The 14,697-nt window shown below is 38.4% G+C and overlaps 1 protein-coding gene across 1 annotated transcript in view; it reads left to right on the top strand.

Annotated features, from left to right (window-relative positions):
• Nucleotides 1-14,697, top strand: part of LOC128670080 (uncharacterized) — a 31,897-nt gene that overhangs the window by 15,537 nt on the left and 1,663 nt on the right. The window contains exons 3-10 of the mRNA XM_053745451.2: nt 8,419-8,600; nt 9,469-9,564; nt 10,202-10,310; nt 11,868-12,001; nt 12,552-12,749; nt 13,245-13,385; nt 13,882-14,027; nt 14,370-14,519. Coding sequence (XP_053601426.1) covers nt 8,419-8,600; nt 9,469-9,564; nt 10,202-10,310; nt 11,868-12,001; nt 12,552-12,749; nt 13,245-13,385; nt 13,882-14,027; nt 14,370-14,519 — 1,156 coding nt within the window. The remainder of the gene's footprint in view (nt 1-8,418; nt 8,601-9,468; nt 9,565-10,201; nt 10,311-11,867; nt 12,002-12,551; nt 12,750-13,244; nt 13,386-13,881; nt 14,028-14,369; nt 14,520-14,697) is intronic.

The raw sequence follows: 14,697 nt of genomic DNA, 5'->3' as shown, positions 1-14,697 counted from the left end.
CTCGGTTCAGGGCAAGCATTTACCACTGCGCCACCGAGGTCGTCAAATCAATTATTCTTTACTTTAAAATGAAACAATTAACTGCAATTGTTTCATTTTAAAGTAAAGAATAATTTATTTGATTTGACGACCTCGAACCTGACGTTAATTTATCCCATTAAAAGACTGACTACGACTGCGTAGTCAGTCTTTTAATGGAATAAATTAACTACTACTCTAAACCATGTACGTGTGTATACACAATCGTGATCGTGGTTTTCCTTCTGCACTTTTCATATTTATTGACAATGCCCTAACTATAAGCCGGCGGCCGTTTGGTATTCATCGCGTGACACGGAGCAATAATAAATTCTTGTGCACTTGCAGTTTCACGGATTGCCAGGAACCGTCCGCTACCGAATGTTAAATGGCCATTGTTCGATGTGCTATCATCGATCTGTAGGGTGCGGTTACTTAGAATATCGACGTCGTTGAACTGCAGCCGGGCATTAGCGGGAATGTTGCTCGAGAGTTACAACCTGCAACCAATCATGACCAGAGATGGGTTTACGTTCAGTATTTGCCCAGTTTCTGATTGGGTTTGCGCCGGGCATCTATGACGACCTCTTTCCTTAGAGAAATTCCATAACGAGGTTAATACCAAATTTCATAACAATCGGCCCAATATAAATTGCGTGAAAGAGTAACATACATGCACACATCATCGTCACAAACTTTCGCATTTATAATATAGTAGGCTTAATGCCAGGCAAAACGTAGTCTATCCGCACGAAAAGTCATTACAATTCTAATGTCACCTGTAAATCCCAAACACCATTCCCCTATTAGATTCGTGTTCCTTATACATGCATACTTAATTACAATGAATGGGTATGGGATAGCTCGAAAGGGGCATTGTGGGTGGCATGAATTGATAAATTTAATAGGTACCTATGTATTGATGGATGCAATGTCAGCATTGTCGCTCCAGGAACTATCCAATCCAAGTACTCGTACGACTCGGGACTCAATTTTTTGTTCTCTATCTACGGTTACCATACGGTTCATGTCAACTTTCCTTGTCTAACATACGACTTCAGTGTTTTCCAAGGCACGGAACGGTTTCCGGTGAAATTGTTATACGTATAGTAAGGTACCTGGGTAACTACATTTCCCATGGGTATCGATAATTGGTCAGGTTCCTGTTTCCGGCTGACGATAGTTGACAGTCCATTGTTTTGAATTTAAATACAAAGCACTTGTCATGAATTCAATACAGGTGGCTAGTATAGTAACAACTTCCGACCAAAAAAACTATTGCCAGTAGATGTAAAATAAATATTCGTATGATGAATCTTTATTTTTCGTCATCAGTCACCAATTCCAATAACAAGTGACTGGGACGATATGAATGTTCGTGTTCGTATCTGAATACAATTTTTGTCCCGTGACACCACTTTTTGTTCAACATTGTGCACTTAACAAATAAATTAATATGAATATGACATTCTGGATGAGAAGTTTGTTATGTTTTCATAGAAATAACAGCAGATAAATTTAAATCCAAACTTTCAAATATTCTTATAAACTCTTACAATTAAAATAGAATTATTATTATCATATACAATTAAAATAGAATTTATATTATCTTTACAAATACCTATTGGCATTTGATGAACTTATTGAGGAAGACTGTACCGCAAATGTTTCATAAGACAATGACTTTGTCCTTGTTAAATCTTTTGCAATACGACATTCGTGAAAGAAACTATTAAAATTAATATGAATTGACAAGAGATGTCACAACACAGAGTTCATCTTCCTATGCTTTCGTCTTTTTTGTAAGTTGAATAAAAAATATAAGTACATACTTTATTCAGCATCTCAATATTTATTAAAATACCTACTCCCTTTCTCAAATGGTAAAATTTGAACTTATTCTTTCTGTCTGTTTAAGTACTTGTTGACCTGCAATTTTCCTCGTAAAATAACGATCTCTAATCTAAATCAGGTTGTAGATCGGTCGTGCGGGCGTGTTCCCAGGCGGCAGCGGCGGTGCTCGGCATTCCTTGCCCATAGCGAGCTGGCCTCGCTTTCCGGGACCTAATGCGCCCGACTACATTCCCTGGACTCCAAGAACGCAAATACAAAATGTTATCTTCCTCTTCATTTTTTACATGATGCGAATTGTTCACGCCATAATGTCTATTTGTTTGTCGTTAATTCTCTCCACGTCGGAGTAGGACGGCGTCGATTCTTTCATTAAACTGCAAGTGCACATTCCGTCATCACGTCGTATAGTACACCAAACACCTTGCTTGCCTCGTTTACGATTTAGGACCACAACCTCTTTCTCCGTTTAATTTTTGACTTACTTTCATGCGATCTGGAACGAAGTGTGTCTTATACTCTGCCAAGTCAACGGTATAGTGTTACCTTGGATGGCATAAAACCAACGGCTTGTTGGTACTAGATATTGTAACATATGTGTAATTCATGATTCATGTGAATATAACCGAAATGATAAGATATTACACTATCTGTCACATTTTTGAACAATTTGTAATTAAACTTAAACCTCGAGTTATTAAAGTCCACAAAGTTGAATTTGTTGGTATAGCTCATCCAATATATCGTGAACTTGTTGATATTATTGAGAACTGTAAAACATACAATCGCTAGTTAACTTCGATAAGTAGTGATTATTTAAATTAGGCAACTTCAGTATTTCATGAATGATGTATTCGAGACAAGACAGCACGAATATTCACAGGAACGATCTAACACCACAATATTATTCTAAATAGTTATCCAAGAAGTATTTGACGTCAAAGTAATATTTACTTTGATATAGTTTGCTTTGCACTAAAACTACGTGAACGTAGAGGAGAAACAGTCGTTGTCGGTAATATTTTGTCCCTAAAGTTGCCTACAAAGGATACATTTTTAACATGTACAATTTATTTGAGTTGCTCATACGAGTGGAGTACATGTTTTCCAAAATAAATTTACAGTGATAGAACTTAAATTTCGACTTTCTATACCAAGTCCAATGAAATGTATGGGGGATCAAACAATTTTTGTAATTTTTCAGTTTTTCTCAACATACCTTCTGCTCATATTTATGCTGTGTAAAAAAATGTCTATCAGAATATTCTTACAGAAACAACGAAATTATTGTATTTGAAAATGTTTTTGCATTGTACTAATATCTCCTGTGGTCCAGCCTCATTTTTTACGCTTATTAAATAAAATGTGTGTTTACCACAGTTTAACCTAATCGAATTGAGATTCAACAAGTTTCGCGTCATAGCATAATGTAAGATGTCGCGATCAGCACAATTGCTATAAAACATGTGGACGTGTCCGCAGCCCCGCGCCCGCACCTGGATTGCACTCGTATTCCCGTTCAAAACAAGCTGTGTTTTTGCCCGGTACCCGGTAGTTGCAGTTTTTATTCTCCATTGAACATTTCAACTATTCCCAGCGCATCCCTAAACCGCAGTAACTGTACGCAGCCGTTGCGATACGACGCCCCTGGCTCTGTTATTGCTGTTTCTCTATTATTATTGCCAACTACGCGGTTATGTTTTACACGTAAATAATTATTCTAGTAACGGTTTTGCGTGTCCTGTTATGTAGCCGTTTTTAGGAGAGGCATTTTAACGATGTTCTCAGGGCTTGATTATAAATTTCAGTAGAAATAGCGATAAATTACCAATTTATTGCGGAGTTGCATGCGTGAGCGTCCAATCGGCAGGAATATTTACAACCGGCCCGTTAGCGGCCCTTTCGTATGTTTGTTGTTACAGTTTAATCAAAAATACGTTATCATCGTTGCATGAATATTTCGCTGATTGCCTGACATGTTTAATATTAAGCTGTACTCTTGAAGCAAATTCAACACGTACAATGTGCAATTGAATCTCTAAATCAGTTTTGTTAATATTTTTCAACACTGCGGTGTTAAATATTCAACGTTATTTTCTGATTAGAAAACAGTTCTTGGATTATTATATAAAATTGGTTATTTACATTTAATTGCAAATGACAGACCTAGACATTGTCATAGCAGTCGTAAAAAATAGTTTTTGAATTCCCACAAGTATCGTGTGGTTATTATTAATGTCATCGGTGCGTGACTGGCAGACGTGTGATTACTGAGTAATGTTAGGGAGGACGTCATTACTACGGGCGTGTGTGCGACAACTGTCCGCAGCGCCAGTGTAATTGAGCTGGTTTCTGTGAAACTATCAGCGCAGCCGAGGGTGGTGGCCGGCACCGGACCGCGCTCCGGCCCGGATGACGCTCCTCCGCCGACAATTTGCATTCGCCTTCTGCTAGCCCTAATTACATTTTCAAAGAACTCTTAAATCGCGTTCGTCATTAACCTTTCTTTGTTCTCAATCTAGGACTCCTTATAAAACTTGATGCACGAACATTATATAACAATGGATATTAATCAGGCCAGATCCACCAGAATCCTAAACATGAAATGCCTCAAGGTAAACGCTAAGTGCATCGCCCTCCTTTATTTCAAATCAAATTAGTTGGATTGTCCGATTCCAGTGTAATTGACGTAACCTGCCGGTCACAAAAACCCGGACCTATGATGTAAAACAACAAAACTTGTTTCTAGTGTTCCCAGTGAGCGAGTTCAATTAAAATGTAGTGACATCATGACCTCGCTCACCGGGGTTTCCCAATTTACCTAGATATATCGGTTGCCTATAAAAACTGTTTATACAGAAAGTTATCTCATACTCTGTGAATCTAAAAATAAAAGTGTCAGTGATATTATCTCCGAACAACAGCTCAACTTTCCCAAATCCCAAATGTCTCGATTTTCGATACTGCGAAAACATCTTTCAACATATCTTTATTGGTATTTCTTTGAGAGACTTCGTCAAAATTGACAGCCTAAGTGTTGTTTCGTGATACAAAGCTGAACAAAGAAAGCCAACCTACATTACGTACAGCCAACAGCTCAGAAACCTATACTAACTCATTGCAAATTCGCCCCAATTTACTGGGGCAATTAGGTCTATGAAGAACAACTTGATATACAGTCGTACTGACGGTCTTGTGCACTGCATGCTCAGATCTTGTGCACTGCATGCTTGTAGGCACTGCGGTATACAAAAATCGTTTTATGATCTGTGCTGTAGGCCATTTGAACCCGTTTTCCTAACGGCAAATAACTCTACCACAACACGACAAACTCTAAAACTCAAAAATTAAATAAAATAAAAACTTGTAAAAACATGAGCCGGTCATACTGTCAAGTCCACATCTAGTTGTGAACGTTATCTATCCATTGTTTCACGGTTGACTTCCACTTCAGTATTCGTGGAAAAAGAGAAACATGTTCGTTCTACCATTAATTATCATACAATTTAGTGTCAGTCAAGCGAATAATGAAAGAAAATGTTTACTTACGAAATTATTATTTTAGTATTTTGTGCTTATGTTGTATAGCCTAATGGCAAATAAATATAAGCATACATACGTTATACACACGTATTATATCTATAGCGACTTTTGAGTTCATCGCATGTTGGAATAAGATTTTTCCTGAAGAAACGCCAAGTCCACTTATAATAAGAGTGTAGGTATCCACCGTATGTATATATGGTGAAGATGATATTTGGTTGGCGAAGGCTGGACATACGGCCGCGAATGATTTGTGACTAGCGAGGGAGTGCAGCACAGACACGCGGTCAAAGACCGGTTCGGATTTATTTGGTGATTCGCAGGGTGCACGCCGCGCGCCCGCCGGATGACCTCATCGGGTTTTTATTCCCGATGCAGACAGATGTAGTGTCTTCTTAAGTTTTAATTATAAACGTGACAGAAGCCGAGATTTGTTGCTGATAATGACATGTAAAATAGATACCCAGATCTCAACCTTTCTGACTAATTTGACAGAGTGAACAAGGTACAGATTTCAATTTCCATCCATATCACATCGTACTCAGAAGCTGTCATCCTTTATTCAGGTATTGCATATAAAAAGGTCATATACGCGTTGTTAAAATACGTTATATGTAGTGTCTAAAATTCTAAGAATTAAAGTAGGTAATAAAAATATAAACTTACATGTACTTACCAACATGCAATGTAAATGTTTAGAACTGAACACTATAACAACATACGAATCTCCGTGTGAGTCATTCCGGGGAAAAAAGTTAAAAATATTCGTTTTGTTCACCCAGGGACATCACAACATCATCCCTGATGAGATCAAATGAACACAAGGCTCATTTTATCATTGTCCTGTAAAATGACCAAATTAATGAGTCTTGTCTTTATTTATAATTTTTTCTATAAAATTGTCTTTATATTTATAACACTAACAATTTTGTAAAAAATTGTGGTGCATTTTCCTTACAACTGGTTTCACATTTTATTATGAATCTAAAATAAAAGTCCTCGACCTACTGACTGAGAAAGTTTTGTAAACTGATGACGAATATGTGAAGAATGGTAACAAAACCTTTTACCATGCACGACATATTCACGAGCACTACATATTTTTCATTGGAATATATTGTTTTTAATCTAAGACTACGTACACCGCCTACTAGTAATATGCAATATCTCAGACGGCAGTCAGGAGAGTACCTCCCATCTCACGAAGAACACGTACCGCCCCACGGGTACAAGCCAATAGTTTAGCAAGATTTCTCACCGCCAATTCCCAGAAGCAATCACCGCGCGGCCTTGTGATGAAACATCGCTCTAATGTTTGTTTTCCTTTCAAACGATTCAAAAACGGCTCCAGCAAATTTTTACTGTTCGCTGGAATCGTTAGGATCGCGACGTTTTGTTTGCGCAAACTCGATTCGGTGAACAGACCGCAGCTGGTGCGGTTAAGGCGAATCGAGGAGTTACTCAGAGTTCGGCTATTAGCTGGATCCGCGCGGGAGAGCGCGACATGACATTAAACGGTTGGCGAACGGCAATTGAGTTCGGGACATGATTTACTCGTGGATGTAAATGTAATCCAGTGTTTCTCGGAACCGCGGTGTCGCCAGCGCAGCAGCTGCATTGTCGATTACGCCACCGCCCGCCGCAACTCTGCAGAATAAGGTTACCAGCGCTCAGGGTTTATCCGTACAGAACTACTCTGGTCAGGTAAACCAGAAAAGTATTGAATCCTGATAAAGGTGCAATACGATAATATTATTGCAATCCAACAAAGCAAACGTTTGTAAAGTCTTAATGTCGAAATGAAAATTATTTAAAATATCTGGTTATCTAATATCTAAAGGTGAAGCCTGATGTATTCTTGTCCAACTCATGTCGTTTTCCTTATAGATAATGGTTTTATCGTCTATAGGTTTTCCTCTTCTATATTCGGAGGGTTTTCATTAAAACACTTCGGGTTTTAGCCAGATTGAAATGCAAATTTTGGGTAGTGTCAAGTTTCTCGTCATTTAGCTCTCGTTTGGTAACCCTACACCAGAATGGCGCTCCATTAGTCATTACTGCAAATTGTTTCCTCATAAAACGTATATATAGGTAGGAACGTGTATATATAGGTACGTGGATTTCATGAGGAATATGAACAAACACTACATACCCTTATATATTATGATGAGTCAACCGCGGCGCCTTTAATCGCTTTAAATATCACTTTATGCCACTATCGCCACAATCGGTCACAGTAGTTATTAGCTACATAATCTATTCCTACGAATGGTATTGATCCACTATTATAATCGTGTTTGTTTGTGACGAATTAATACGAATACCGTATTTATAGTAAAGGAATGTTTAAGTTACTGCGAGGATAGTTACTCTGTTACTAAGCCTTACTGTAATTTCTTGTTATTTGTAATTGAATTTCTGTATCGTTTATATTTGTTACCACACAATGTATTTAGGTTTTAGCGCGATGTCCCCTTCACCGGCTTCATGGGTCAGTTGTCTTGGAAAGATATTGCAATTAAGAATCAGGTTTATTTTATGTGGTAACTTAGAGTGTTTGAAAATTATATTCTCTCAGAGATGTGTATTCAAAAGGAAGGAATTAGCATCGCCAACTTATGTCACGATCATATGTTCACAACAGAAAAGTTCGCAAATTACTTTAATATTGGAAATAAGTCATTTATATATAAGTCTTTATACCTCTTTATCTTACGATGCGATTGTTATTATAGAGTTTGGGACGCACTTTCCTTGCCCGTACATACATCGCTACGTCTCATGTTATGTCCGTAAAAGCTTGTACTTTCCCAGAATAAATATTTTTAAAACCTAGCATATTCTATGACGGTGTTATCAATTTATTTTTCTTCAAGGAATCAAAGTTTTTGGAACTTGATTTAAGTATTTTTACTCGTCAAATTTTAAATTTGCAATAGTCAATGCTAATGCTAGTAGCTTTTTTCTCTTTTGTTGATTTGTGAGCTAATGGCGTTATCCTTGCAGGTTCAAAGACGGGATAGCGTACCCGTGGTCTGCGGGGGTGTCCAACCTGATCCTGTTCCCGGAGGCCGCCAACCAGACCCTGTACACGCACCGCGCCGCCCGCGCCGACTCCGGCCAGTACACCTGCAGGCTCAGCAACGAGACCCACAGCGAGACGCATTCTGTGCAGCTGGATATACTTGGTGAGTTGACTTTATAACCTAGAGAGGTGTTATAAGTCAGACTGTGTTGTGATAAAAATGAAATTTGTATTAACTGTATTTATGTACCTATGTCTTGTAACATTGTAGCTTCCGCAAAACAAGTTTTAATTGTTTAATTAATTTTCCAATAAGTAGATTAATTGTCCAATATTTTTGTAGATAAGGTACTTAGCTTTGCATTATTCAATGTCGGATTGTGTGCAACATCTAATACAAAACAATAAAACTCCTCTTATCCTCTTACAATAACTAAGAATTTTTGGTACATGCAAACTCTCTTGTCTAAGGAACCATACCTACTTATGTGAATTGACTTTAGTGAAAAGTCTCTTGATTGGATCATAAATATCGTACCTCTGCTGAACTCTATGATTATATCTATGGAATACTCATTGGTTTGGAGGCAACACTTTCTAGAGAAAGTCCGGGAAATCTTAAATACAAATTTATTGTAATCTTATAGATAATGATGTAATTGAATAGCGATTCGGAATATCGTCATACCTATTTGTCATAAGCATTCGATGGAAAATGGACAAGTTTTTTTCTTATTGGAATAAGAAATTGGCATTTGAAAAAATTTTTTGTTATTTTCCTGGTTACTAATTAACATATCTATCTACTCGTAGACTACAAGGATAACTTAATTATCCTGTCTGTATAGACAGACTTATTACGCAATAAAATTAAACGAATTTTATATTAGAAAGAAAACGGAAAAATACTAAAATTACTTTTTATTCGCTTCAATAAACATAAAGACTCAATTTCATCTAAGTTTGTTGACGAAAGTTGGAGCGCATTTTGCGAATTACCTTGTAGTATACCAATGTTTGCTTTGTTACAGACAAACCAAATGACACGCCACGAACGATGTTCATATCTCCGGACCAGTGGCTGGACGAGGGAGAAGAGTTGAGGTTATTCTGCGAAGCTCTCGTCGGTAAGTTGTTGGTCCAAATGGCGGGTAATTGTCTACATCTTTTTCTCTCCTACCTACCAGGATCTAGTAAAGAAATTATCTCCCCTATCCTGACATCAACTCTCTTTGGGAAGGAATTTGCCGTCTATTCTAGATGTTATCTGTCAATGAAATCTTATTTCACCTAATCTGTCATGTATATCAAGTACTTATATTAGTTATAGTTCTTGGCTACAGTAAGTAAGTAACAAGGAAGTAATTAGGGAGATATTTCTAATAATGATCTAGTATTTCTCATTAATTTTATTTGCCTTCTACTTCTCTTAACAGAATATATGGGCTTTGATCTATTTTTCCTTATGTTTTTGTAGATTTTTCCTGTTTTATTACAGGTTTAGTATTTGTTGTTACAGAAGAATGATTTAAAAAACATTGAATTATATCATTGCCACTTCTTATCTGAATAAAATCAATAGGGAAGTACTCTACTAGATCCTACATTATTTGTTAGAGGTAGTCGTCGTGTCGTATCCGGACCAAACAAAAGCCAAGGATAGAGAAGCGTAAAATACTTCAAATTAAAGCGGCAAATACTTCAATAATAAGAGCATCTTTATTTTAATTGCTGTCAATGTTTCAAATGCATTTTCCTTTGTAGGCAAGTCGTACCTGGCCGATGCTCGCAGCGACCTACGCTGGCGGAGACTGCTGCCAAACGGCACCGAGGGCGACCTGCTGCCCTCTCACATCGAGATCAAGACTCAGCGGTAAGTATCCAGCTGGTACAAATGCAGACAAACTTACTCTAACTCTCTCGTTCCCTGTGCGTAGTGCGACTTTGCTATTTACATCGCACCCTCGAGTCGATTCGCAGTGAGTCGCAGCTAACTCTGAGCGTTTTCTACTAAACTTCGTAAGGTCTTAGGAATCCTTAATTGTCATACAATACATATATATCAGCATATTCTAATCAAAAAATGTTTTTTGCCATTCTGAAATAAAGAAATAAATGTCTCTTGAATTAAATCACCCGGTAAATACTAAACATTTACAATTGTTTTATGTCGTCACAAGAATATTTCGTAGATCTTCTTTATAATTTGCCCAGGGCATCTCTACAATCTTGCCAGATAATGCCAGTATAAATGTTATTCCAATTTCCAATAAAACATTATATACGAAATATATATATATTGTAGCCAACCCAATTCGTCAAAAAAAGGCAAATCCACGGTAGGTACAGGCAAACAATAAACCAATCCACGCAATTCTCGGAAGCGATCCAATTGCGTTGCTTTATAACGATCGCTAGGCTGGAAAAGTGGAGGGTTATAATTTTAGTTTACTTTATGAATGTACCTTAGACTTTGTAAGTAGACTATTTTATTTTATTATCTCTTTCTCATATGATCACATTGCCGGATTTTTATTTAGCCATAGAGCGTCAGGCCCCGGGGTTCGTTTTCCTAGTTCTTCTTCTCCATTTCTCACTTTGACGACCGCCGTGGCCTAATGGTAGAGGTCCCGGATTCGAGTTCCGGTCAGGTCAACATGAAAAATTATCTTTTTCGGATTGACCTGGGTCTTGGGTGTTTATCTATATACGTATATGTTATAGAATATAGTATCGTTGAGTTAGTATCCCATAACACAAGTTTCGAACTTATTTTGCTAACTCAATCTGTGTCATTTGTCTCTATATATTTATTTATTTTTACTTCGCATGACCTTTGTCATTAATACGCATATATCATACATATTCGTACGCATGAATCTCTTGTTTAAATGTGAAAAAATATCTAGGATATTTTCCTAAATAGTGCACGATTTGATTCGGAGTATTGGATTTAGTTGAATTTTGATGTGGAAATAGTTGGAGAGCTAAAGAGAGACAGAGGCTACTTTTTGCCTCGGGCCTTGCCGCTTGCAACAGCTAGTTGATAATAAAAATATAGTAATGACCACGGTTCCAAAGTCTATCTGGTTTTAATTCTGTACATAAAAGTAAATCTACGTGAGTGGGATGTGAAACTGCGGTTATATCTTTGAACGACTTGTAATTTACCAACTACTTGCTTTGAATGTGAACCTTTATAATTTTGTGGCTCGTAATATTTTAGTTCTGATATTCAAAGCGCTTTCAATATTAATATTTAGTTGCCTCAAATAAACCTACCTATTACCTATTTAATAAATATAATTGAACTGAACAAAAAAATGATCACATAAAGTGACATTAAATTATCATATTATGTGATTTTTTAACACATTTTATTTTTTACCCAGCCAACTACCATACTTCAATGAATGATGTAACATTCCAGTGACGACGTAATAGACATCCGTGGGGTGTACCTGACAGTGGAGCGAGTCTCGCGCCAGGACTTCGGCACGTACGTGTGCGAGGTTCACAGCAACGACGCCCGCACTACCAGCAACGTCACGGTACACGATCGATGTGAGTTCGTTATGTAATTAAATTGATATCATCCTACTGTTATACTCTTACAGCTTGAAGCGGTGGTGGCTCAGTGGTTAAGACCGTCCGCCTGTGATCGAAGGGTCCAAGGTTCGAAACCTGCTCGTGCCACATGAGTTTTCCTTCTGGCTGACACAAAACCTCAATATGACTAAGTTACTGTTAATTAGTGCTTCGAATGTTCTTTTATTTGATGAGTCGAGATAAAATGATTGGCAAAACCATTAGGAAGTAATCACTAATCTACAAATATATTTAGAAGTCACCACAAGTTTTCAATTACTAGGAAGATCCTGTTGCTTATTTAACATGAGATTTTAATCGATTTAAAGATATCTTATAAATAATGTTACTAGAGGAAAGTTTCAGCTTCACTAAATTCACTTTCTTACAAACATATGTATAAGAAACATACGAAGTTACTTTTTTATATTTTTTACAAAGTCTGACTATACGATCTGAAATATGAAGCCTAGCCACAATCGAAAAATTTTCTTGACAAAAAAATAATAGTTTATAATGTGTTTAGTCGCTCGTCTGGTGGATGGGGGCACGGCGTGGCGCGGCGCGGCGCCGGTGGCGTGGCGCGCGCTGGCGCTGGCGCTGGCGGGCGGCGCGCTGCTGCTGGGCTCGCTGGTGGCGCTGCACCGCCGCTGCTCCGCGCGGCTGCTGCTGGCGCTGCGGCAGGCGCGCGCGCGCACCGCCGCGCTCGCGCACCAGGCCAGAGGTAACTCATTGTTGACACACGTGTTATTACTTCACAAGTAATCACTTATTTCTTATTGGTATATGCACTATATGCATGTCACACATGTATGTGTATAATTTTAAACTAAATTTAAATAATGAGATTAAAAAAATCAGGAGTCGATCAAGAATAGAACTCACGCCCCTGTCACCGGGAGAGTCTTGAATTTATTCGTCACATAATTTCAATATAAAATCACTTATGCAGTTTCGTAAGTTATATAAGTATTATTATACACCTACGAAAACAGTACCTAGTTTTTTTTTCTTGTTGGATAACAGGTATTAATCTATAACTATCTCTGTTTTCCTTGCCAGATCCCCTTGCTCTGTGTCTCACTTCGCAATCGACTGCCTGCCTGACATGAACACTCTTTGGAAATATTATTATTGACTATCAGCTGTTAAGGCCATCCCTTATTCGTAACTACCGAAAGAGACTTGATATATAAAATATCATAATTCCGCTCATCAGTGCTGGAGAAGGAGTTCGACGTGCTGGTGTGCTACACGAGCGTGGACGCTGAGCTGGTGCGCGGCGCTCTGATGCCGACGCTGGCGCTCAAGTACAAGTACCGGCTGCATTCCTTGATGCTCAACACCGCGCCTGATAACTGTGAGTTGATTCGTAGTTTAACTTTTTTTTTCTTGGGAGTTTTTTGTCTTTTACCGCGCGAGTCATATTTGCTGATTTTTGTTGGAGCTGTAATTTTGCAAGATAAAATTGCGGATAACAAAAATGCAATATAATTATGACTTTATATCAAAATATTGGATTGATTGATGACATACATTTCACTTCTTTCTTTTCGAATGTGCTATTGATGACGCTTATCAGATTTAATTTGAGTTGCCTAAAACAGCTAACATGCTGTTACGATACAACAGAAACAAAAAAAATATTGCAATGGTTCATATGATTTAAAAAAATATTTGCCCTTTTTGAAGATTAGCTATACTTTGATATCGCCGCGTCCGGTCGACTTACTTTTCGTGTTACCTGATCAGCGGGTCGGTGGTTTACCAACCAGTCTTCGTCCCTGCCTCTAGTATTATTTTTATCGTACTTTTGTTTTGTATTAAGTTTTAAATAGTATCCGTTTGCATTTAAGGGTACAACGAGATAACGCGCGAGTGTAACCGGTGCCGCGCTGTGCTGGTGGTGGTGTCACCGACGCAGTACTCCACCACGCAGCTGGTGACGGCGCTGCGGCAGCTGCGGGGGCTGCCGGCGCCGCCGGTGCTGGTGTTGCTGCAGGTAAGTCTTACAATTAACCGACGGCAAAGCGTTTATTCAGAAATTAAACCTTCGGAAACGAAACCTTTTTACGTCAGATTTCAATTTATATATTATTTTGACCACTGCTCAGAAAAAATGCTGAAAGAAACTTGTGTAAACAGTGTTGGTCCCTATGATGGCAATAAGCTTTAATGTTGAAGAGTGCCGCCACCACTTTTTATTATTATTTATCTTTGTGGACGTCAGACGAGTGATCGGTGCTCCCATCTGAGATCATTTCACCCAGCCTCAACACTGATATGAAGTAGTAGTAAGTCGTGCCTATAAAAATATGTGTAAATGGCGTGTAAATTTACCCAGGATCTACCAAAGCTGAAGCGCGAGGCAAAAGAGAGTGGGTCCTGCCTGGTGGAGCTGCTGCGGGGCTCCCGACTGGTTCCTTGGCGTCACATGCACGAGCGCGCCTTCTGGACGCAGCTGCGGCTCGAGCTGCCGCTGCCCCTCATACACGTCAGTATTGTAACATCCATACTTGTATCATAGTTTAATTTTACATTCATACAGTTTTTCAACCGCCACAAGCGTTTTCACTACAGTGTTGTCATAGTTGTCACAAAAATTGAAGTTTCAGCTCCTTAATTAGAACCCGATGAGTCATATGGAGCGTTAGGAGCGGACCACTCTCTCC

The sequence above is a fragment of the Plodia interpunctella genome, chromosome 5 (genome assembly GCF_027563975.2).
Source record: "Plodia interpunctella isolate USDA-ARS_2022_Savannah chromosome 5, ilPloInte3.2, whole genome shotgun sequence".
Taxonomy (NCBI): Eukaryota; Metazoa; Arthropoda; class Insecta; order Lepidoptera; family Pyralidae; genus Plodia; species Plodia interpunctella.
This window is presented reverse-complemented; position numbering and strand designations above follow the sequence as displayed.